Source organism: Lissotriton vulgaris, chromosome 1_1 (assembly GCF_964263255.1).
Source record: "Lissotriton vulgaris chromosome 1_1, aLisVul1.2, whole genome shotgun sequence".
Lineage (NCBI taxonomy): Eukaryota > Metazoa > Chordata > Amphibia > Caudata > Salamandridae > Lissotriton > Lissotriton vulgaris.
The window spans coordinates 1,096,114,670-1,096,140,353 of NC_141685.1; the positions used below are offsets into that span (position 1 = coordinate 1,096,114,670).

The 25,684-nt window shown below is 48.3% G+C and overlaps 1 protein-coding gene across 1 annotated transcript in view; it reads right to left on the reverse strand.

Moving 5' to 3' along the window:
• Positions 1-25,684, reverse strand: part of ACO2 (aconitase 2) — a 340,183-nt gene that overhangs the window by 105,908 nt on the left and 208,591 nt on the right. The window contains exons 12-14 of the mRNA XM_086963512.1: positions 14,208-14,319; positions 13,810-13,932; positions 13,343-13,498 (exon numbers count right to left, since the gene is read on the reverse strand). Coding sequence (XP_086819638.1) covers positions 13,343-13,498; positions 13,810-13,932; positions 14,208-14,319 — 391 coding nt within the window. The remainder of the gene's footprint in view (positions 1-13,342; positions 13,499-13,809; positions 13,933-14,207; positions 14,320-25,684) is intronic.

The window sequence follows — 25,684 nt, forward strand, 5'->3', positions numbered from 1 at the left end:
AGTGCACGTCGAGGTGTGAATACTTTGAGGTGCACACCGGGCACCTCTTAAACGGAGTTCGTTCCATGTTAAGTAGTCTAGAGCGTCGTGTAGGCCCGTCCGCGCCGACAGCACGCGGAAGGGCAGCAAGAGTTCGGAGCTGATGAACAAACAAACCCGAACGAAGGACAATACCGACGCTAAGCCTAAAGACCTTTTGGTCTCAAGTTAGGAAAGTTAAACAACTATCGATTCCGACAGAGGGAACCGAAACACATCCAAACCCAATGGCGGAAAAAAACAATCTGGGGATGGAGGCGATGCCCATGCGCACTGTAGTCCAGAGGAGGAGCCACCTATCTCGTGATACTTCGAAGACTCTTCCAGGACAACAATGTGCAATCATCCGGACCCAACACTAGGCGGCGATCTATGCACAGATATGAATTCAGCAGCCCACATGCCTCGAACATATTCTCCAATGTAACCCCAGCAAATAAGGCTGTAGATGCCGACATAGTTCTGATGGAATGTGCTTTGACCTTTCTGTGCAAAGGTTTGTTGGCTTTATCATGGCAAAATTGTAAGGTAGAAGACCGCCATCTGGCTACAGTTGCTTTTGTCACGGCTTGTCCTAATGTGGCTTAACCATAAGCAACCAATAACGGATTAGCTAGTCTGATATTCTTAGTCTTTTGAAGGTAGAACTTCAAGCAACGTTTTACGTCAAGAGAGTTCAAAGTTTTTTCCGCCGGTGTAACTGGATCCGGGAAGAAGGTTTTCAACTTTACAGGCTGGTTTAGATGCAATTGAGACGGTACCTTAGGAATGAATTTTGGATTTGTTCGTAACGTGACATAATCTTTAGTGAAATACAGAAAGGGTTCCGAAATTGTGAAAGCCTGGATTTCGCTAACCCTCCGGGCCGAGTGAGAGCTAATAAAAGTGCCACCTTCCAGGTTAAGAACTTGAGCTCGGCTTTGTCAATTGTCTCAAATGGTCTTCTCATTAATTGAGATAAAACTGTACTGGGATCCCATAACGGAGGTGGAGGTCGAATCGGTGGAAAAGTTTGAAAAATCCCTTTTAAAAATTGTTTGATAAGTGATTAAGAACAGAGTGATGGTCTGTTAGGACTCTTTCTGAATCTACAAATCGCAGCGAGATAGACTTTGATAGATGAGAATTCTAGACCTGCTTTAGTTAAGGATAGTAAGTACGGAAGGATATCCTCTGGTGGAGCCTGGAGTGGATGAACATTATTTGTTTCACACTAATGACAAAAACGCTTCCATTTAAAGCGATATGTCTTGATAGTGCTTTGAGCACGGGCTTCAGATAGAATATCTCTACAGCCCTGAAAAAGTTTGAGATCCTTAAATTCTAAGAAGTCAGGAGCCAGGCGTGCAAGTGAAGCGGCTATGGATTCGGGTGTAGAATCTGGCCTCTCTCTCTCTCTCTCGTCAGCATTTTGAGTGTTGGCTTTAGACGAACAGGACGCTGTTGTGACAACAGGAATAACTCTTGGAACCAATACTGCCTTAGCCAGCGAGGAGCAATTAGGATGAGACTGCAATGTCCAATTTTCCTTTTTTGCAGAACCCTCGGTGTCAATGGTATCGGGGGATAAGTGTACGCATAAATCCCTGACCATTGCTTGGACAGGGCATTCCCTCTTGATCCCTGTTGAGGAAATCTGCTGGCGTAATAAAGGCATTACTGTTCTGTCGTGTTGCAAACCGATCCAGGGTTGGCGTGCCCCATAACCGGAAGATCCTCTTCACCTGCTCTTGTTCCAGCTCCCACTCGTGACATCCCGTGAGACATCTGCTGAGATTGTCGGCCAGAGAATTCTGAATTCCCTTGACATGCTCTGCTCTTAGGGTTATGCCATGCTTTATAATCCACTTCCACATCTCTTGAGCTTCCTGCGATAGGGAGAGAGACCTCGTTCCCCCCTGCTTGTTGATGTAATACATGCTGGTGGTATTGTCCATAGGCACCAGCACTGAGGAGGTTGCGATTCTCGGGAGGAATGCCAGCAGAGAAAGAAAGATGGCTCGTAGTTAGAGACTGTTGATGTGCTTTTGCTGATATTGTGGAGACCATCGTCCTGAAGGTCTTGGAGATGTCCTCCCCAACCTTCCATGGATGCATCTGTGGTCAGGACAAACTCTGGGGGAGTTTTCAGGAACATGAGACCCTGAGACAGATTGCTTTTTTTTGACCACCAGTGAAGAGCATCCATCATTCGTGAGGTCACCTTGATGGAATCGCCGAATGACCCTCTGGCCTGTTGCCATTGCCGATGCAGCTTCTCCTGCAGAGGTCTCATCCTGAGCCTCACAAGCGGGACTAAGCTGATTGCCGAAGAGCACATCCCCAGAAGAGAAGCAAATTTTGGGAAATAAACTGACTTCTTGAAATTACCTTTGCCAGGCTTTATAGTTATGTTATGTTAATGTTATGTTATGTTAATTATTTATTTCTATAGCGCACGGCTACTCAAAAAGAGTGTCCCGGCGCTTTATTGGAGAAAGAGACAAAACTGCAACATACCAACATAACACCAGATAAAAAACTAAAAGAAGAGTGGGCCAGAGATTCACGGAAGACCGGCTACTGAGTGAACAGCCAAGTTTTAAGGCCTTTCCTAAAAGCCAGCAGACTGGTGGCTCCCCGCAGGGCCAGTGGTAAAGAGTTCCACAGCTGAGATGCCAGCAGTCCAAAAGAGCGGCCTCCGAGGCGCGCTTTCTTTACCCTTTTCTTTTATAGCTTGTTCCGACGATCTTCTGACAAGAATCGCTTGCACGGTTTGGTGTCTAGTGTTGCTCCCAGAAAAGTTAGAACTTGGAGAGGTTGCAACTGAGACTTGTTTGCATTGAGCGTGAGTCCCAGATTTGAGAATAGATGAAGGCAACTTTTGACAGCCTGTCTCGTAGCCTGCTTTGATGGTCTTTTGAGCAGCCAGTCGTCGAGGTATGGGAAGACTTGAATACCCCAAGACCTCAGAGTGGCAGAGACTGGAGCTAGGCATTTTGTGAATATTCTCGGTGCCGTTTTCAGTCCGAACAGGAGCACCTTGAATTGAAAGTGGACGCCAGCCACTGTGAATCTTAGGTATTTGCGATGTTTGGGATGTATAGGGATATGGAAGTAAGCGTCTTCCATGTCTAGAGAAGTCATAAAGTCCCCTTCGCTGAGACAGCTCAACACATCTGCCAGCGTCACCATTCGAAAACTCTGCTTCTTCAGAAACTTGTTGAGTTTGCGCAAATCGAGAATCGGGTGCCACTCCCCGATTTCTTCCTTATGAGAAAGAAACGAGAATAGAATCCTTTCCCTTTTCGTGAGATTGGATCTTTTTCTATCGCATTCTTGCGGCACATGTTTAAAGCTTATTTGAACAGTAAGCGAAGACGAGGGGGAGGGGTACCCTTGGGCTGGGTCGTAGGTGGCTTCCTTAAGAACTCTAGAGTGTGACCTCCTTGAACAAGGTCGAGGACTCACTGATCTGATGTGATGTGCTGCCATAGTTGGAAAAAGGCTGAGATCTTTGCGCCCATTGGGAGGGGAGAAGATTTGACTGGCGTCCGTCAAAGGTCATTGTCTTTTATTTGAGTCACGGCCTTGATTATTTGACGGTCGTCGTCCACCCTGACGAGAGAAATTGCTTGAAGATGACTGCCTGTAAGAGGACTGGTAATAAGGCTGCTTATACGGAGATTGGTATTGCCTGTTTTGTTGATTGTGGTAATTTCCTCTAGAAAAAAACCACGACCTCTTGATCCTCTGAAAGATCCTCTATTATACTGTAGGTTACCCAGTTATTTAGCCGTGTCCGTATCGGTCTGGATAGTCAGCAAAGCGTCATCTATATGTTTACCAAATAGTGACATACCATTGTGAGCCATGTCCAGTATTTTACTCTGAACCTCAGGTCTAAAAGAGGTTGCTTTGAGCCATCCCTGGCGTCTGAGAATAGCAGTCCCCGCTAGCTGTCGAAAATTAGTATTAGAAATGTCTAAGGCCGGTCAATTTCTGATGCCGCCCGTTCCCCTTCGAGCACTATTCTCCATGCTTCCTGCTGGCGATCTTCAGGTATAAGTTCTAAGAATTCAGATAACTCTGACCACATCTGGCGGTCATAACGTGCTAAGATTCCCAGAGAGTTTGCTGCCTTGATGGATGACGAAGCATTGATGGAATTTCTTTTGCCTATCCAATCCAATTGTCTACCCTCTTTATCTGGTGGAGTTGAGATTGGGGTGGATGGATTCTTTGACCTCGTCTGTGCAGCCTGCGATATTACAGAGTCCGGATGCGGGTGTCCCACAAGGCAAGATGGAGTGTCTGGTGGTGCTCAATATTTCTTTTCAATTCGAGGAAGGACCGCGGGTATAGATGCAGGTGTCTTCATTATCTTAAGTCCTTCCTTCTAAATTGAATCTATGATCGGTATTGCTTTGGTTATTTTTCTATAACCTTCTTTGAAGTAGTGAAGAAAACAATCAGATTGTTCAATAGTGACCGGAAGTTCGAACCTTGCTGCAGCTCGTTGCTTAATGTTATGAAAGCTGCCAATATCCTCAGGTGATGAATCAGAGGGTTGCGGCATAGGAGGCGAAGGCATGGGGATTATATACTCATCCCAAGGATCCCCAGGTACATTATTATTAGGCAATTCACCTTCCTCTCTTCCATTCTCATCTGATGATTAAGTATCCTGACCCCCTTGTGGTGTAGCTTCTACAGGGTGTCACGGAGAAGTAGGATCTTTTATTGGTGGCGTAGGTGTAACCGCCGGCACAGTAGGTAAAATTGGAGTAGTCAGTGTAGTCTAAACCTCTGCCGAAAATCAGCCAACAAGGCCTGCAAATCCTGGATCAGAGATGTAGGAAGATGACTTGTTTCGTCCGAACGTGGAACCTTATGTGACTGTTTATGAAATGTTGTAGACAAGTCTTCTTGATAAAAAATTTCCTGGTAGTCTTCCTCTTCATCTTCTTCTTGACATTTTATGTGCAACTCTGAAGAGTGGCGTGCAATCCCAAAAGGACCTTCTTCCTCCCAGTCATCCTCATCAGATTCCTCTTCTTCCACATATTTCTCCAAGATGTGTGATTGTAACAGCGGAGATATATTAATGTAGTCTTGCCTATTGTATGTTTTCAGTTTAAAATGGGTGTACGTAACAGGCGACTCCTGAGATACCTGTGAAATCGCTGACCAAGTTCTCGTAGGTGGACTTCTGGTCATTCATGGACTCTTCGTCGAAGGGGGCATCTTGACCAAAGGTGTAATAGACAACGGAGCCATTGACAATGATGTCGTTGATGGAATCTTCGTCAACGGGCTCGTCATCAATGGAATCTTCGTCGACGGGGCCTCGATGACTACCGTCGATGGGCTCTTCATTGATGGGACTGCCGTCAACGGGCTCTTCGTCAACGGGCTCTTCGTCGACGATACCTTTGTCGACGGCAAGGTTTTCGCCGCCGACGACTTTGTAGATGAAGGACCTGTCGTCGATGGGATTGACGTAGACGGTGATTTAGATGGAGAGACAGAAGAGGATTCCTCAGTCCCAGAAGACTTCTTAGCAGTGGACATTTTTGAAGACACAATAGGAGAGGTTATAGCTCTTGTAGAGACCGTAGATGAAGTACTTGAAGTAGAAGAAGTCACAGAAACTGTGTGAGAAGACGCCAGAGAAATAGTCTTGATCTGGGCTTAACTCACTGTTTTTGTAGCGGAAGATTTGGAAGACTCTGAAGGCGGAGATAAAGGTGATCCAGAAGCAGGAGAAGACGACCTTGTGTGATCTGAAGCTCTATGATAGGATTTGTGATGTTTCCTCACCTCAGGAGAAGAGCTGTCTTTGGATCTGGCTCTTTTGCTGGAAGTAGAATGCAAATGCTACTTACCAGTATGCATCTGTTCTTGGCATGTAGGGCTGCTGACATTCATATCTGTGCATAGATCGCCGCCTAGTGTTGGGTCCGGATGATTGCACATTGTTGTCCTGGAAGAGTCTTCGAAGTATCACGAGATAGGTGGCTCCTCCCCTGGACTACAGTGCGCATGGACATCGACTCCATCCCCAGATTGTTTTTAGCCATTGTGGCCAAGATGGAGTGAAACTCAGTGAAAGATGACCATGCCATGAAATGCTATGTGAACACTGCAGCTGCTACAGGCGCCGGGGAGGAGGGCGGGCGATATGAATGTCAGCAGCCCTACATGCCAAGAACAGATGCATACTGGTAAGTAGCATTTGCAGTTCGAGGCATGTGGGCTGCTGAATTCATATCTGTGCATAGAATACATAGCAGTCCCTCCATTATCGGCGGCCGCCCGTGCCAGCTGCAGCAGTTTGGAAAAGTGTCTTGAGAACAGCCTGTCCTACAGCTGCCTGCTGTTTGGAGTGCACGTCTACACAGTAATGCTTAGTAAATGTGTGTGTGGTAGACCAAGTGGCTGCTCTACATATGTCCTCTAAGGGAATGTTTCCCAGGAAAGCCATAGAGGCCCCCAACTTTCTGGTGGAGTGGGCTCTAGGTGGAATGGTAAGAGTGCGTTTTGCCTTTGCGTAGCAGATTTGAATACATTTCACGATCCACCTAGCAATACCAGCCTTGGAAATAGGGTTACCTTTGTGATGTGGCGCAAAGGCAACAAAAAGCTGCTTAGTCTTTCTAAAATCCTTGGTCCTATCAATGTAATACATTAGGGCCCGTTTAGTGTCAAGTGTGTGGAGCATCCGCTCCGCCAATGACTCCGGATTTTGAAAGAATACCGGCAACTCAATGGTTTGGTTGATGTGGAACTGAGACACAACCTTGGGTAGAAATTTAGGGTTAGTGCGGAGCACTACCCTGTTTGAATGAACTTGGAAGAAAGGCTCTTGGATTGTATGTAAATGTAAATGTATTGCAATTTATATAGCGCACGTATCACCCGAAGGCATCAAGGCGCTTGCCTTGGGAACCCGTCCTGGTATTCCCTGTGAGATAACCCCAGCAGGGTATCCACAAGGTGAAAGCCAGGCATCCCGCCGCGAGGGGCCGTAGTGGAGATTAAGCAAGCTATTGCCCAGAGTCGCAGAGTGTGAACCTGTGAGTCGAGTAGGCACCGGAACGAGAATTATCGAGTCTGTGGAATTTGAGCCCAAGACCCGCCGAGGCGGGGAATTGAACCCTGGTCCAGGACCGATCTCAGCTTCCGGGTCTGCCGCCTCTAACCCCTGAGCCACACTTCTCCAATTGTGAGGGCTTGCAGTTCACTAATCCTCCGTAGCGATGTAATTGCTACAAGGAAAGCCACTTTCCATGTCAAGAACTGAATCTCGCAGGAATGTAGTGGCTCGAAGGGAGGACCCATCAGTCTTGTAAGAACCACATTGAGAAGCATTCAGGAGCTGGTGGAGTCCGTGGCGGAATGACTCTTTTGAGGCCTTCCAAAAAAGCTTTGATGGCAGGCACTTTGAAAAGTGAAAAGTGCTGTCTATTTTGGAGGTATGCGGCCATCGCAGACAGGTGAATGCGAATGGAAGTATATGGCAGATTGCATTTGTATAGATGGAACAGGTAACAGATGATGTTCTGAATAGAAGCATCCAGTGGATCAATGTTGTGGTTTGCGCAATAGATGACAAACCGCTTCCATTTTGCCGCATAACATGCTCTAGTAGTGGGCTTTCTCGCCTCCCGAATGATGTCCACGCAATTGGGAGGAAGGTTAAGGTAGCCAAATTCTAGGACTTCAGGAGCCAGATCGCCAGGTTGAGCTGTTGCGGATCTGGGTGCTGAATGTCGCCATGGCTCTGCGTCAGAAGGCTGGGTGTGAGATGAAGCCTTTGATGCGGTACCACGGAAAGTTCCAGAAACGTGGTGTACCATGGTTGGCGAGCCCACTTTGGAGCGACCAGGATGAGAGTCATCGAGTGCTGCCTGAGCTTGCGCGCCACCAGCGGTATCAGAGGTGCTGGGGGAAAAGCGTACGCAAATCTGCCTGACCAGTTCATCCACATCGCATTGCCCTGCGATTGCGGGTGTGGGAACCTGGCGGCGAAGCTTTGGCATTTTGCGTTCTCCCTTGTGGCGAACAGGTCGATCTCTGGATGACCCCACCTTTGGAAGTACGGTTGGAGTACTGATGGATGTATCTCCCACTCGTGCATTTGATGGCTGTGCCTGCTGAGCAGGTCCGCCATTTGATTGTCCTTGCCTGGGAGATGTTCTGCCATGAGGAAAATGTTCCTCTGAATGGCCCACTTCCACATGCTCTGAGCCAGATGAGACAGCTGCGGAGAGTGTGTGCCCCCCTGCTTCTGAATGTAGTACATGGCCGTCATGTTGTCCGTCCGGATCAACACGACTTTGTTGCACAGATGTACTTTGAATGCCTTCAAGGCCATGAAGATCGCCATCAGTTCCAGAACATTGATGTGCATCTTCTTTTGCTGTAGCGTCCATAGTCCCTGCACTGTGTATTGGAGTACATGCGCTCCCCATCCCTGGAGAGAAGCGTCCGTTGTCAGGATAATCTGCGGCACAGGCTCCTGAAATGGTCGGCCCTTGCAAAGGTTTTGTGGATTCCACCAATGCAGAGAGTTGTATGCTCGACCGCTCACCAACACTAGGTCTTTTAACTGCCCGTGAGCCTGAGTCCACTGACGTGCTAAGCACTCCTGATGCGGACGCATATGTAGTCTCGCGTGTGGGACTATGGAGATGCAGGAGGCCATCATGCCTATCAACTGCATGAACACTCTTGCTGGAAGCGAGTGTTGAGGTCTGAATCTTTGGATCAGCGACTGAATGCTGTTGACTCATTGAATTCGGCTGCGCCGTGGCCGCCAGGGTATTGATTGTCGCACCCAGATACTGCCGTATGTGGGCGGGCTGGAGATGGCATATTGGGTAATTCAGTGAGAACCCCAGATCGTGCAGAAGGTGAATGGTGTGGGACACGTGGTCGGCGCACTGCTGGGCCGACTTTGCCTGAATGAGCCAGTCGTCCAGATAGGGGTAGACGTGGATGTTTTGACGTCTTAGATGCGCCGCCACCGTCGCCAGGCACTTTGTGAAAACCCTGGGCGCCGTGGTGACCCCAAAAGGCAAAACCTTGAACTGGTAGTGCTGGTTTTGAATGTTGAACCTGAGGTACTTTCTGTGTGAAGGATGCAGTGGAATGTGGAAGTACGCATCCTTGAGGTCCAGAGTTGCTAGGAAGTCCCCCTGCTGAAGCAGTGGGAGAACTTGCTGCAGCGTGAGCATATGGAAATGCTCTGACAGAATGTAAAAGTTGAGCGGTCTGAGGTCTAGGATGGGCCTGAGGGATCCGTTCTTCTTTGGAATCAGAAAGTACAGGGAGTACACTCCCGTACCTCTTTCCTGCAGGGGCACGAGCTCTATTGCCCCTTTTTGCAGCATGACGTTGACTTCTTGCTGCAACAAGTGCAAGTGCTCGCCGGACATAGGACGGTTTCTTGGGGGTATGTTGGGTGGAGTGGATGTGAGCTCCAGACAATAACCGTATTGGATAAGAGATCTGACCCACCTGTCCGTGGTGATGGACCTCCAAACGGGCAGGAACTGCTGGAGTCTCCCCCCGACCGGTGTTGTGTGGCCGGGGGGCAGTGACAAGGCGTCACTGTTTGTTGGCGGTGGAGGACCTGGAGCTGTTATTTCCACGTCCTCTGCCCTTGACGTTGTTGCCACGGTATCCACCCCGACCCTTGTTGGTATAGGAAGGTTGGGTGTTGCTCTTGTAGAATTGTGTTGACTGTGCCAGTTGACCCCTCGAGGTGCCTCTATTATTGGAGCGACGAAAAGAACCACCCCGAAACTGCTGGGACTGTAAGGCGCCCATAGACTTCGCAGTGTCGGTGTCCTTTTTCATCTTTTCGAGGGTGGTATCAACCTCTGGGCCGAACAGGTGGTCTGGGTTGACAGTCTGGTTCAAGATGGTAGTTTGAATGTCTGGCTTGAAACCGGATATCCTGAGCCATGCATGCCTACGAAGTAGAACGCTAGTGTTAATTGCTCTTGAGGCGGTGTCAGCCACGCATGTTTTAACACCCCTTTTAGCATTGGTAAAGTTTTAACAGTTTTTTCAGAGACTGAAAAGGTGTCAAAGAGGAAGTCGACGTCCACTGGGTCAGCATGGAGATCAACGTCATGATTGGCTGCCGCCCTTTCAATGAGGGCATTGAAAGCTGCAGAGTCTTCTGTTGGGGAAGTCTTGGCTGAAAAAAGCTGAGGCTCCTGCCCTGAATGCGGGTCTCGAGGATCGCCACCAGCAGACCATGGCTCAGTCACATCTTCTGGGTCTGAGTAGACTGGATAGGTATACTCATCCTCGTCGTTGCCGTCACCCTCCTCCACATGGGAATGAGTGGGTGAAAGTTCATGTGCCTGTGGTGATACAGGCTCCATGGAGGCAGAAGCACCAGCAGAGTCCATCTTTTTCTTAAGTGGAATTTGGTAATGCTCCAATTGTGGTTCAGGGGTGATCTTTCTCTTAAGGAGAGAGAGCTTGCCCGTGTTGGCGTCGATGATTACCTCCTGACGCTCCTCTTCAGCTAGCGGTCGATGTCGCGGGCTTGGGACCACTAGCGATGCCTTCGGCGTCTAAGATATCTTCACGGGCACTCCGTCCGCAGGTTTTGGTGTGAAAGCCTTCGGCGCCGTCTTTGGCGGCAGCGTGAACAGAATAGGCGCTGGGGTCTTTGCCGGTTTCTGAAGAGGCTTGGGCGGCACAGGGTCCTTCGGCTCGACTGCTGCGGCCCCCTCCCTAATACGTTGAATGGACCTCGTAACCTTCTTGGTCAACAAGGCGGAGGGACGCACCGGCTCGAGAGTCTTCTGAAGCTGGTTTCGGGACGGTGACCAATGACGCGGTCTTCGGAGCCGACGTCGTTGCCCCCTTGGCCTTGTCAAGTGGAAGCAAGGCAGTGAGAGACTTGGGGTCATCCTGCCACTTCTTCTTGTCGAGAGTGGCCTTCTTCTGGTCGTCGGCCTTCGTGGGATCGAGGCGACCCTTATGCGTGTCGACCGTCTTCGGCGCCGATGCAGCTGCGTCGGCCTTTTTAACCTTCGGCTTCGAGACAGTAGCCTTCGAGTCGGCCATTTTGGCGTGGCCCTTGAGCTCGACGGCCATCTTGGTTTTCTTCGGCGCCGAGGCCTCCGAAGTTTTCGATCCGAGCAGCGGGACTAGCGCTTTCGGTTTCGATACGCTTGGCGTCGAGACCGATGGTTTCACTTTCAGTTTCTGTACCGTGAGTGGTGCCGTATCAATGTCCGTGGCCGGGCCGGATGGCGGAGCCGTAGGACGGGAATCAAGGCTTTGGGTAAGGCCCGAAGGCGATCCCTCGACCTGGGCCTTAGAATGTTGGCCGGCCCCGGAGTCAGTCTGAGGAAGCTCCTCGTCCGAGCTATCCTCCACGGTGGCAAGGGCCCCGTCTTCGTCCCCTACCTCCTCGACGACTTCATCGAAATCCTCATCTTCCGCGTCGTAGTCGTCCTCGACCTCCGACGCCGGGTTAGATTCTGTGATCTCTTGGATAGTGTCGTCGCCGGCATCCTCTGCGTCGAAGATGTCCGTAGGAGGTGGTGCCGATCGCTGGGCCTCGAGGCGCGCAGCTCGACGGAGCTTGAGTGTCTTCTTCGACCGGAACTTGGAGCAGGCCATACACTTGGCCTCGTCGTGGTCCGGGGACAAACACTTGTTGCACACCGGGTGTACGTCGATATGCGGATACTTCGAGGCACACACCGGGCACCGTTTAAATGGACTTCGTTCCATGATGGAAGTAGGTTGGAGCGTCGTGTAGGCCCGTCCGCGCTGAAAGCACGCGGAAGGGAAGTGCTGGTTCGGAGCCGAGGAAATACAACCCGAACGATAGACAATACCGACGCAAGTCCTAAAGACCTTTTGGTCTCGAGCAAAGTAAGTTAAACAACTATCGATTCAGACAGAGGGAACCGAAACACATCCGAACCCAATGGCAGAAAAAAACAATCTGGGGATGGAGTCGATGCCCATGCGCACTGTAGTCCAGGGGAGGAGCCACCTATCTCGTGATACTTCGAAGACTCTTCCAGGACAACAATGTGCAATCATCCGGACCCAACACTAGGCGGCGATCTATGCACAGATATGAATTCAGCAGACCACATGCCTCGAACGCTCTATCCTCTTCGTCTGTAGAAGATGATTTGAGCCACAAAAGAACCCTTGCCTCCCTGTCCCTGATGGTTTTGGCAGGGAAGGTTCTACAAATACTACAAGCCTTAACAACATGGTTAGGATGTAGACAGTAGATGCAGTATTTATGCTGATCATCTACATGGACCCTCTTTTTATCACAGGTCCTGCAAGCTTTGAAGAGAGCTTTCTTTTCGGACATCCTGAAGAGAAAAATTGGAAAACTGAGTAGGCATTCAGGGAGACTCCCTTCCACACGACGTGCGCTGAAAATCTGAAGAGAACTGCCTCTGCTGGGAAGGTTCTAGACGGTGCTGGCATCTGATTGGTTGGAACTATTTGTCAGTTCTTTTCATATAACGAGGTAGATAGGCTACTAAGCGTTGGGCCTTTTTAGGCCTATTGTCTTGTCAGCCTACTACAGTTTCTTACTTAGGCACTGCTTTTGTATTTATTATTACCGTGGGACTCCCGCTTCGGCGACTGCGATTGATTCAGGCATGTGAACCCCAATACTAGATAAGTAAATATACAGCAAGGTCACAAAATAAGGGAATTGCTAGTCTTCAAAACCTTTTATAGTATGAGCCCTGACAATCAGGGAGGCTGTAATCAGAGGTCTTATATAATGAGATTGTTGCCGTAATTTGTCACCACACTACATGGTAACAAAAGGAAAGTGGATTTCTTTTTTACAGGACAAGGAGATTCATGAGGCAACCTGTGTTGGGTATTAATCTACTAAAAGGTCCAATTCTACTATTTGTATGCACTGCACAATTTCCTGCTTTGCCTAAACTCTACAATATACTGTTTTGGGTGGTGTTGCTTTTTTTAATAAAATTGTCAAAAAAAACTATAAATATTGTCTCCTTGGGCATGTTTTCTGCAGAATTAAAAAGAACACAAACCTTTTAATTGTCCATATATATATATATATATATATATATATATATATATATATATATATATATATATATATATATATATATATAGAGAGAGATATTCTCTCTAACAAACATTAGAGAAACTCCCATGTGGAAAACTGCACGTTCTGCTCGCCTCTGCCTTTCTCAACCTCTGCTATACATACATATAAACATCTGATCGTCCTAGTGTCTTCCTTCCCTTCCCTCCACTACATTCAGACCTTGATGAGTATCTGCATGTCTTCCAGGTCTTTTCCATCCCATTTGTCGAAAGGCTGCAGCAGCTGCAGACGCTGACTGGTGGGACTGACTTCCACTCTTTGAGTGCTGCCATCACTGGGAGGGTACTGGTAAGTGTCCTGACCTGGGTCAAAGTCCTGCACAAAGGAAAAAAAGATAGGATACTAGAAAATCTGGTAAAAGGACATAATGATGTGCTTACAAGTCTGAGGTGGTGTGCTGGTTCCAGTCCTGGAAAAAAGGGTGTACAACAAGCCAGTAATTAGGTGTATTGGCAGAGTTGAGAATGGGGATCCCTGCTAGAATAGCAAGAAGACTGCTGCAGTACGGAACAGAGGTGCACTAGCATACCTCAGATACCAGGTTAGGCAGGACTGAAATTGTTAAGCAGGTTACATAGGAATACCATTTCTAACCATAATATGGGCCAATAATAGTGAAAGCATACCGCTTTTGGAAGCTCATCAGCATCTGGTGGCTCCAGTTTGAACTTCTCTCCATTGGCCCCTACAAGGAAATCCCGCTCTGGGTCAAACTTCAAGGTCCCAGCAAGGGACAATGCAGTCACAATCTGGAGGGGAGAAGAAAGAACTTAGTGGGCCAAGTCAAAGCACAAAGGTCCACCTATATTCATTTTTCCAAAGAACAGTGTACAATGTCTCATTCCAGGGTCAGCCCTACACAACTACAAAAGGGTTTTTTCAATCTCATCAACATCCCAGAAACTTTGAGAGGTCCAGGAATGTTCACCACAAATACTGGTTAATGCAACATAGCCAAAACTCTATATATTCTGAAAGCATGTTTAAGGCCCAATTTCGTGAGAAAGTACTTAAACTGCACTACCTCTGGCGAGGTGACAAAGGCGTGGGTCTCTGGGTTGGCATCATTCCTCCCAGTAAAATTACGGTTGTATGAGGTCACAATGGTGTTTTTCTCCCCCTTTTTGATGTCCTTCCTGAAATAAATACAAAGAAAATATACAAACTTGTATATGCACTCAACAGCAGGCTCTGAAATATATCAAGTTATCAATTAAAATATGGCTCGAGCTACCAGTCTTAATCACCAGAGGAGGCAAACAAAAACTTGGCTACTATTCAACTTTGGCTAAGAAGGGGCCATGCTAAACAGAAAGGAATAGCTGATGAGCTGTAATCTTATTTCTTCTTCAGAGGAATCATCATTGAAATCATAAGAACTATATTCTCCCACCCACATTTGGGATACCAGATTACTGTTCGAAATTAGTTATTTTAATGAAACATTTGTCAGTTTTTATGAAGGCTATATTTCTAAAGTCAGTTTACTTTATGTGAATAAAATTAGCCAATTTAAGAAGGAAAAAATCGCCATATAAACCAGATAATTATATAAATATTTCACCAACTTTTTATGATAGATCAAAGCAAAAAAGTAGGTTAATGTTGCCAGATAGTTTTCCAGCCTTGTATGGGCTGCAGCCTGACACTGCAACTTTGAGGTATCCCAATACTACATTATCCCCATCAGATAATGTGTGAGAGAGTGAGTGTGTGTGTGTGGGAGGGTGTGAATTTTTAGTTGGTGATAAGACACCTCATTAATAAATAGTCCAGTGGCACCTGCTCCAGTATATAGACAGTACAGCTATGCCAGCATTTTTCTAAGAGGGGAGGAAAATCCAATTTTAAAAAGATCTACAGCCTCATTGCAGCACCTAAGGGAAGGTGTGAGATTCAAAAGACTTCACAACTATTTAATCTTCCCTCTGTGATAGTGAGAAATGCAGGGAAAGATTGTCATGTTATGGAGTGAAGCAACTTAAAAAAAGGTCACTGTATGTTTAAGTAATCAGCACCTTCTCTAGTCCACTTTACATTGTACCAGTAGTTTGCCTCACAGCTTCAGTTCTTTTGAGCAGCTATCATGTGTCAGCTTGCCTGTAGCAGCTTTACCTTTGGTAGAGTCAGCCTTAAGCTTACTAACTAGAGTCTTGTTGGCTTTCTGATAACACAACTGAATACAGGACACAATCCACCTAGAGATGGATTGCTTGGAGGTAGCAAGACCAGTCCTGACAGAGCCATAGTTAAACAACTGATCCGATCTACGAATCTCCTTAGTCTTATCTAAGTAGAATTTCAACACCCTTCTAACATCGAGAGAATGTAGGGACTCCTCAGCAGGAGTGGAAGGATGCTGAGAAAACGTGGGCAAAGAAATTGTTTGATCCACATGTAACTGACACCACTTTAGGAAGGAATGTAGGGTGAGTTCCTATGACTACCTTAGAAGAATGAAACACAGTGTAAGGCTCTTGACAACAGTGTAGTGTAGTTCCTATATTCCCAATAGGCTCTGCGCATTGGAATAACATAAACAGCAGTGTAGACGTAGGACTAAGGTCATCTAGGTCTCTACTGACTATGTTAGACTTAATTAGTTTTGCCAGCTAGCTCAGAGGTCACTAGAAACTTTCTCGAATGTTCAGGAAAGGCTTAACCGTCCTGATTTAGACAAGAAGGGATTAGTTTCTGACAACCGCATAAACATGACAACTTTGCTCCCTCAGAATAAAGAGTGTATCTCTAGAGTCGTGTGAAAATAATAGACAACTATTTCACTTAGTCAATCGTGCATGCTTCATTTCACCAAAGTGCAGAGAAATAGAGAGACGGGCATTTTCAATAAAAGGTGTCATTTTATTGAGCAGTCTTCTTTCTCATGCAAGAGAAATGAATTGCCACAATTGCAATACTCATTATAAAGTAAAGTGCGTACAGTAAAAGTAGTATTATGAAATAATACTGTAAAAGCATTGATATGGTTTCTTAGCCATATGATACTTTAAAATGGATAAAATATGTACATACATAAAAACATTGACTAACAAACTCAACTGATGCTTCTAAGATACGCCTACCCCGGTGTACCTGACCTAAGCCTAATACGTGGGAAGGAGTAAGTAAGGTGCAGTTTTAAGTTAAGTTAGGTTTTTTTGCCAAGTATCGGAATCAAGAATTCACTCTAAGGTTTTAATCAGCTCCGTACCTTGGTTATAGAATGAAGGAGGTCTTGTATCTCGTTTCTTAGGACTCGATCTCCCAGCAACCCGTGAGGGTGACTTGGGAACACTGGAGCTGGATTTCTCGGTCTGGGAAAAGGCAGCTTCTCCAGCACGTCAAAAAGGGAGGGGCGGCTTCCTTCGGCTCTGGCAACAGCTGGGCTCTCGGACAAGTAGTACGTCGCTCTGCTTCCCCACCACCGTGTGTTTGCTTAAGGCAACGTTGGTATATTTATACCTGAAAGGTGCCGGGTTTGACGTAAGGTTGGACATACGACGTCACTAAGAACTAACAGTTCTTTCTGGACTCCAGGAGTTCTTGTGCAAATCAAAACAAAAGCAGGGGGAATTCCCGGGCTGCTGTAGGCTTGGTTTGTTTAAAGAACGCGTTGTGCTTTCTAGGAGTCTATGGGAGTAGCCTTGCCGTGCTTTGGACTGCATGTGCTTACTAAATATGGATATGATTCTTATGCCTTTATAAGGATACTATTTATTATAACCACATAAGGGCATGAACCGGGAATATCGAATTAGGGTCCTAGATAGAAATACAACAACAGAGCCTGCATTTCACTCACCCTGCGAAGCCATGTTATGGCTACAAGTTAAATCTGCTAGGTGAAACTTATTGAAATGAAAATTAAGGCCAGATTGAGCCAAATGCATCAAGTAAGGAAGAATGACATCCTCCTTGCAGGAGGTAGGGTTGGCATCCTTTGAGGCACACCAAATGCAAAATGTCTTCCATTTATATGCGTAGGAAGTCTGTGTAGATGGTCTTTTCGCTTCTTTTAATATCTCCATGCAGTTCTGAGGGAGATTTAAATGTCCATACTGCACTAGCTCAGGAGCCATGCTGCCAAATTCAACGACGAGAGGTTGGGATGCACCATCTGCCCTCCGAACTTCGTGAGAAGGTCAGGCCGACAATGAAGTCGAAGGTGCGGCAGCAGAGACCAGTGAACCACCACTGACAAGGCCACTGTGGAGCAATGAAGATCATCTTGGTGCTTGATTGGTAAAGTTTGATCAACACTAGGGATCAGGCGAATGGGTGGAAAAGCTTAGAGAAAGCTGTTCGACCAGTTGATCCACAGTGCATTCCCCAGCTTCCCTGGTTGGTAGAACCTGGAAGCAAAGTCTCGGCATTTGCTGTTTTCTGCGGTGGCAAACAGATCGATCTCTGGGGTGCCCCAACACCTGGTAGATAAGTCGCCGTTATGGTCGGGTCCCTGGCCACCAGCCAGTTCCAGATTGTCTGCGCTTCCCGAGAAAATGTGCGCAATCTTGAGCCCCCCCTGCTTGTCGAGATAGTACATCGTCGTCGTGTTGTCCGTCTGGACAAGCAGGGAACGGGTTCGAAAATAGGGCTGGAAGGCTTTCAGGGCCAGGTGAACCACTTGGAGTTCCAGGAAGTTGATGTGATACGTGGCCTCCTTCTAGGACCACATGCCCTGTATCTTAAGGTGGTCTGAATGTGCTCCTCAGCCGTGGAGAACTCTCCAGGGCTGGGGAGCACATTCAGACCAACTCTGGTCTGAGCCGGTATCTCCTCGTGGAATGGAATCCCTCAAAGGAAATTGTGAGGCGAGCACCATCACTTGATGGACTGGAAGGCTTGCTGCGACAGCTGAATCCTGTCCTCGCAATTCCCTCGTCTCTGGCCCCACTGATCCTCCAGGCATTCCTGTAGAGGCCGCATGTGGAGATGTGGATGTGGAGTGAGGAAGATACAAGAAGCCATGGAATCCAGGAAAGAAGACACCGTCCTTACCGTCGGCGAGGGAATGTTCATGAGAACCTGAGCCTTCCGAAGGATTGAGAAGCGTCTCTCTGCCGAAGGACACACAGAGACACTGGACCGGAGTCGGGACAGACTTTGAAAGATTGAGGTTTAGACCCAAGCGATTCAGCAGAACGGACATCCTGTTGAAATGCAGTTGTGCCTCATGAAACGTGGCTGCCTTGATCAGCCAGTCGTCCAGGTATGGATAGGCGAACACCTTGTCCTTAGGAGGTGTGCTGCGACTACCGCCATGCATTTTGAAAAAGTCCTGGGCGCGAACTTCAGGCCGGAGGGAAGCACTGCATATTGGTAGTTATTGGTGCCGACCAGGAACTGTAGGAACTTGTGATGCTTCCTTGCTATGAGCACATGAAAACATGTGTCTTGCAGATCTATTGCGCATAGCCAGTCTCCCTGATGCAGCTGAGGGTAGATCTGGTGCTCGGATAACATGCAGAACTTTCCCCTGCGGATCCATTTGTTTGTCGCAAATGGAGAATGGATCTGAAATCGTCTTGTCCTTCTTGCATACAAGAAAGAACCTGGAATATAGACCTTGTCCCCTCTGAGTAGGAGGAACCAGTTCTATCGCCTTTTTTTTTAACAGGGTATGGGCCTCCACCTGAAGTTTGCGCAGCAGGTGTTGTGAGCGAGCTTATGCTATCGATGGAGGAGGGCTGGTGAAACATAGACAGTATCCATTGCGAACAATATTCAGCACCCAATTGTCCCGAGTTATCTTTTTCCACTCTGCCAGATAATTTTGAATGCCTTCCCCCACCGGAGTGGGCAACAGAAGAGGGGGAAGTAACCTTTCAGGGTTTGGAACTCCCTGGGGTTTTGTTCCCTTGTGTTGACTGACGGTTAACCTTTCCTCTTGACTGGCGTCTCTGAAACGGCTGAAATGACTGTTGAAACTGTTGCTGTTGTTGCTGTCCATACTGACGGCCCTGCCCGCGCAGGAATTGTTAAGATGAATAACGCCGTTGGAAAGGGAGGAAATTCCTACGCTGCTCCTTAGGCTTTTCCAAGCCAACGGCTTTAAGGGTCTCAACCTCAGCCTTCATGCGGGCCATCTCCTTGTCCACATGGGAACCATTGAAGGTAGTACCCAAGAAAGGGAGGTTCGCGATGCGCTGCTGAGCCTCCGGTTTTAAGAAGGTGAGACGCAACCTGGAATGCTGTCGGAGAGCAACGCCATGGAAATACCCATGGGTTGCAAGGAGAGAGGTGTCCGCTGCCGCGCTGATAATCTGATTAGAGACCATCAGTCCCTCGTTGAGTACCTCCTGGAAATCCTCACATAGGAGGTCCATGAACTGGTGTAGAGACTCCCACAAGGAACGGTCGTAACTGCCCAGCAGGGCAGTAGAACTAGCCGCCTTCATCAATGTGGCTGCAGTGTTGCGGACTTTTCTCTCTGCAGAGTCCAGCTTATGGCTTTCCTGTCCGGAGGGACAGTTGTTGAAGGAGCCATAGCATGCTGCTTCTTGGCCGCCACCACGATGACTGAATCCGCCCGAAGGAATACTGGGTCTGAGTCCGGGGGACGATATTTCTTCTGGAGCCTCGAAGGCACCGAGTTCACCGAGGCAGGCGTAAGGAACAATTCCATTGCCAGTTCTTTCAACCCGGGTACCAAAGGAAGCAGAGGACGAGAGGTTTGTCTCTGCTGTAGCGTTGCAAAAATCACTGATGTAGTAGGAGTAGGCACAGACAGCGCAATGCCCAGTTTCGCCGCTCGCCTCACCAGAACCCCCTGAAATGTGGCAATGTCATCGACCGGTGACACTCTCGGAGATGGAGAGTCCGACAACATGGGCGAGTATCTCCCCCCACTAGAGGACGCCGTGTCCCTAGTATATCAAGAACGTGATCTCTCGTGACAACGGCGCCGGTGAGACCTTGTAGAAGAACGGTGCCGGCTGCAAGAGCGATGTCTTGGCCAGGACCGTGATCTTGGCCTTCTAGATTCTGCAGGGATCACAGGCACAGGTGGACTGGTGGAGGAGGAGGCGGAGGAGTTTTAGAAGGAGGCGGAGGAGGAGTAGGAGTCCTGGGCCGCAGAGGCAACTGATGAGGAGCCACAGGCTGAGAAGGTTCCAGTGTCCTAGTTGGAGACTAGGTCCTGAAAGACTCAGAGTCCGAGGTAGCTACTACCCTTCTATGTTTGCAGGCTGGCCTTGAAGAGGGAGCCCTGGATGTAGTGCCCCTTGACGGCGAGCGCCGACGTGGTTGTGATCTAGAACTTGCAGACGTTGAAAGGCTGACCACAGAGGGCGACTGGTCTCTTGAAGTCGAGCTACGATGGTACCTCCTAGACGCCAATCGTCCACTTCTCGACGTCGATCCTCTTCGTGACGTCTAACTTCTCCTCGACATTGATCTCCTACTTTGTGATGTTGATCTTCTCCTTGACGTCGATCTTCTTCTAGACGCTGACCTTCGCGTCAACGTTGAGCTGCGGTGTCGCCTCGACGGCGAGCGCCGATGTCTCCTAGACCCAGATCAAAGGCGATGTGTCGACGTTGACTGATGTCCTCGACGTCGACCTCAGCCGAGGCCTCAAAGTCTGTCCCCTAGACGTTGATCTTCGACATCGCTACGACCCAGAGCCCTGAGTCGACAGGGAGCATATCGTCGTCATACCTGGTGTCTATGTTGTCGCCTTCGATGTCGACTGGGACCAGTGTCGTTTTTGAGCCTTTTGTCGACTGGGGAGCCCCCCAGAGGCAGACTCATGGGTTGTGGGAGAGGAAAGGCCCTCTCATTGCCCAGATGTCCCACCTGCAGCCTCTTGTCTTCTCTGCGCCAGGCCTTGAAAATGATTCTTCAACCGGTCACGCAGGGTCCTCCTGGAGAAGGATTTACAGATGGCACAGGATTCAGGAAGATGTGAAGTAGTTAGACAGTATACAAACTCTGTGGGAGTCAGAGTTGGCCTTCTTCCTGCCACATTCAGGGCACTTGTCAAACAAAGATGGTATTTTGACAAGAAAAATGTGGGCTAACTGCCCAAAAAAAGACAGCAAAAGTAAGGGAAAGGCCACAGACGTCGAGTAAAAAACTCAAACTAACTTTAAAGCTTAATAATTGAAAGATATACCACTAACGGTAGAGCTCTATGCTCCAGGATCCTGCTAGCAGGAGCCAGAAAAAAGAACTGAAAGTAACTGGCCTTTGGCTATGCATCATGGGATACCAAGGGTCTCTGGGAGGATTCTTAAAGGCACAGTATCCATTTACAGACCCATAATGGCAGCCTATGGAGCTTGTCTGTCCAACCCTTTATCTCGATCATGAAAAAGGGATCTTTGTGAAAGGGAGTTTGTGAGTCAAACTTAGTAAACTAAGTTCAATTTAACTGTTACCTGGCTATCTTTTACCCTTCAGGATGAAGTAATGACCAGAGTAGCATAGTTATTTTCAGGCTGCATTATTGCCTTTAATTATCTCTTAAGTGTCTATGCAGGACTGCAGCAGAAGACAACTTAAGAGACTATATCTATTGAAGTGCTCCGGGGTCCACGCACATGGGCGGGACTATTCACATGATTATGACTATACACAGAGATCCCCTACTACAGAACTCTGGGCTGTGTGTTACTCACTTGTTGAACTAGTGCATGTTGTCATGCTGTCCATGTGAACAAGATAATTTAGTGAGGGTAGTGTGGAATGCCTTGAGGGCTAAAAAGGTACAACTCTCAATTGTAGGAGATTGAAGTGATGAACAAGTTACTTACCTTCGGTAAGAGGAGATAAACCTCTTCCAGAAGGTGTCCAGACTCTTGGATTCCCCATCTGGGGGTGCGGTAGGGAGAGCAACAGGATCCAAACTCTGCGGAGTAGGATGCAGTGTGAAAAAGTTGGGGTCCCGAGCAGTGGAGCAGTAGCAGCGGGCAATCGTCCTTGGGCTTGGACCAGGTCCCAAGCAGGACGTCATTAAGGGCCTCATTAAATGGGAGAAGCGGTTTAGAAGGGGTCACTTCTGGTTGAAGCACTTCCCTCAAGACGTTCGTCTTGACCACCCCAGAGGGCAGGCTAAGGTCCAGGACCCTGGCTACCCTAGTCACCACAATTGCAAAGGACTCCCTACCATTGCAAATGACGCTTCCTTCCTCCTTATATATGGTAGGGGTAGAAAGCATTGCAGTTTCTGGAGAGGTGTCTCCCACTTTTTGCCAGACTACTGATGAACTTTGACTTGATGTGCCCTGGGTCCCTGCCAATCAGGTTCCCATGGCCTGTGTTCTTTCCCCAAAACTATCCCAATTGGCATCTCTAGTTACAGGTCAGCCTCTGGTAAAATGTACCACAGGTACCCAGGGCACTATGACCAGGGAAGACCTCTAAGGGCTGCAGCACTTATTGTGCCACCCTTTGAGGCCCTGTGTACGTACGTACACACACACACACACACACACACACACACACACACACAGGCTGCGTGTTTTGGTGCAGGACAAAGTGAAGAGTCAACGTGGCACACATATGTGTGCCATGCCTACAACCCCCTGCCCTGGCATAGGTCAGTCACCCCTCTAGCTGGGTGCACATTTACCAGTGGTGAGGGCACAGGTGTATGAGCCCTGTACCCCTACAGTGTCTAAGTCCATTCTTGGACACTGTAAATGCAGTGCTGCCATTAAGAGTACATGGTGATGAGAGCTTGTCATTACAAACTCCACAGCACCATAATGGCTACACTGAAAACTAAGAAGTTTGGTATCAAACTTCTCAGCACATTAAACCCACACTGATGCCAGTGTGGGATTTAATGAAAAATGCACAGAGAGGGCATTTTAGAGATGCCCCTAAAACTAACCCACTACTAGTGTCCAGGCTGAGTGGCTGCTTTCAGCTGCCACCACCAGACATGTTTCTGGACCCCTGGGTCGAGAGCCTGCTGCTCTCTTGGGTCTGAAACAATGCACATCCTGGGACGAGGTGCCAAGCTGCCTCCTCCAGGATGGGCAGGGTTCAGGAAGGGAAAACTGCAAAGGTTTGCCGTCTTTGTGAGCTTCCCCAGGCCACTTGCTGCTCTCAGCAACTGGTGCCCACTGGTTCTGACCCCCACTTTGGGCGGGGGACTGGCGGGAAAAACAATTGAGTAAGAGGTGTGCTCACCTCTGCCAACTCCACTTCTCAGGTGGGGGAAGAAAGTTGAAGCACAACTCTCAATCCACGCCATCTTGAAGATGGGGGGCTCAGCCACCCAGGGACAGTCTCATACTCCCCTCCCACTGGAGGGTGGCATAATAGGGGGTGTACCCAACCAGGGAAGGGAACCATTGGTCCCTACCTTTTACCTACCTGCAACGGCCCTAAATCTTGTATTTAGAGGCACCCCAGAACTTTGCTTCCGCAGGAAAGAAAAAACTAGAAGAAGAAGGACCGAACAGCAGTGCAGCAGCTAACAAGAGGAAGACGCCCACTGACTTTGCCCCAGCCCTACCGGACAGTCTCCTCCTCGAACCTGCTCCTGCGAAATCCCTGTGTGTCCTGCAGCCAGCAATCTCCAAAACCCCGGAGGACCAGACTGCCTTCAACCACAAAGACTTGTTTCCTGTGTACACCAGATTCATTCATCTGCAACCTCTGGCCCGGCCATAAACCACGAATCCGCAACACTCGGCAGCCGTCGTCCACGGCCCGAGCTCGTGTGGGAAAACACCACAAGGAGGTCACTCCAAAAATCCTGACCCAAGATCCGGCGACCCCCGACCAGCCTCAAGCCTCCTGCAGACGCCTGCAGCCTAAATCCATAAGGTCCCTCCCAACCACAAATAGGAGCTGGTAAGATCTAACCCGAAAAGGTACCCCTGCACCAGACGCCCCAAGACATTGGGTGCCCAAACTGACGGTGCCTAACCAACCCCTAACTTCCAAACTTACCTCTCGAAGTGGTTGCGCACCCAGAAGACCTTCGTCCCCGAGCCTGCAGTGCCTTTGCAAACCGGAGGTTCCCCATTGAAAACAGGGCGCCCTAGGTCGAAACAGCACACTGCACCCATCCACCCCCATGCCTCTGAGGGTGCACCTTTGGTGCTACTGTGTTTCCTTATTTGCCCTGAGCTAAATCCAGGAGCTTTGCTCCCACAACCAAGTGGCCTGCTAGTCAGCAGCCACCACCCGGAGGCCCCCTATCCCTGATTGGATAACATTGGGCCTCAGCACTCTGACCCGGCCACCCTAGTGCCGCTGACGGTTTAACTAGAGTGCAGACTTGACCCTGGGGGACCCCCCCACCCCCGAGTCTACACCCAGAACCTCAACTCCCACTACCAAATACTTACCCCAAAACCGATAACACTATTTTCCTCTATAGGATAACATTGACTGTTTTTCTGTGAAAAGTTTCGAAGTGTGAAGTTTGAAAACCTAAAGAAATTCTTAAAAATTGCACTAGCTAACAAAAAACGATTTTACTTACCTGTTTGCAGGAAATGTCCCAGAGTAGTATCCAGGTATACTACTCTTGAGTAAGAAAAGTAACCTCAAAAGTAACTTACCTGTAATTTTACTGAAAAACCCTTTCAAGTACTGTATTTACAAAGTATTGCATTTCTCTGAAGCCATACTGTAAGTCAAAACAAGGTGTATATACTATTACAAATCCAAACTGTATTACAACTATATATTTACCGCAAAGCACTTATCACTTACCTGTGCCAGGCTTGCTTGGTTCTAGAAAATAAAATACCTAAAAGAATATTTTTATACAAAATCAATTGGTGTGAAGTTCAGTCTTTGAATGTTTGAATTCAATTGCTGACTGAGTGGGCACAACAAATGCTTAACACTGTCCTTTGATACTTACTGCTCGACCACAGTACGACAAAAAGTGAGGTGCTATCTAACTTTACCTCTACTACCTTTGGGGTTCCACTGGACTCTCTGCACACTATACCTCACTTTGGTATAGTATATACAGAGCCAGCTTCCTACAGTGAGGCCTCCACCAAATCCTCACACCAGTCCAAGTTTGGGTCAAAACGCTGGTATTCTTCAGGGTCCAGCGACCCTTCACAATCCTCTCTCAGTCCAAGCCCTTAAGAATAGGGCTCGATTCTATACGCCCTTCAAAATGTGCTCGATCTCGTACCCGCCAGCTATTTTCGTGAGATAGAGTGCCTTCAGAGGCAGCTGATGTGGGGCGGGCGTCCCCGCATCGCCCTAGCGAAGTTAACGCTGCCCTGGTACGATGGGGGCATTGCGTTACCGGACATCAAACGCTATTACTGGGCTTCCCAGCTGAGTGCAATCAACCATGCCATGTACGGCTCTGCGTCAAACCCAACATTCGAAATGAATAAATGGCTGCTCCCGCGAGGGAACTACAACAGGGCGCTATACTCCAAATCGACTGGCAGGAAATTAACGGGGCCCACCGGAGTTGCGGTGCGGGTGTGGTGTAGTGAGACTGCAGCTATGGGATGGTCGGATAAATTGACTCGAGCGACTCCGCTCTAAGTCACTGAAAAATTA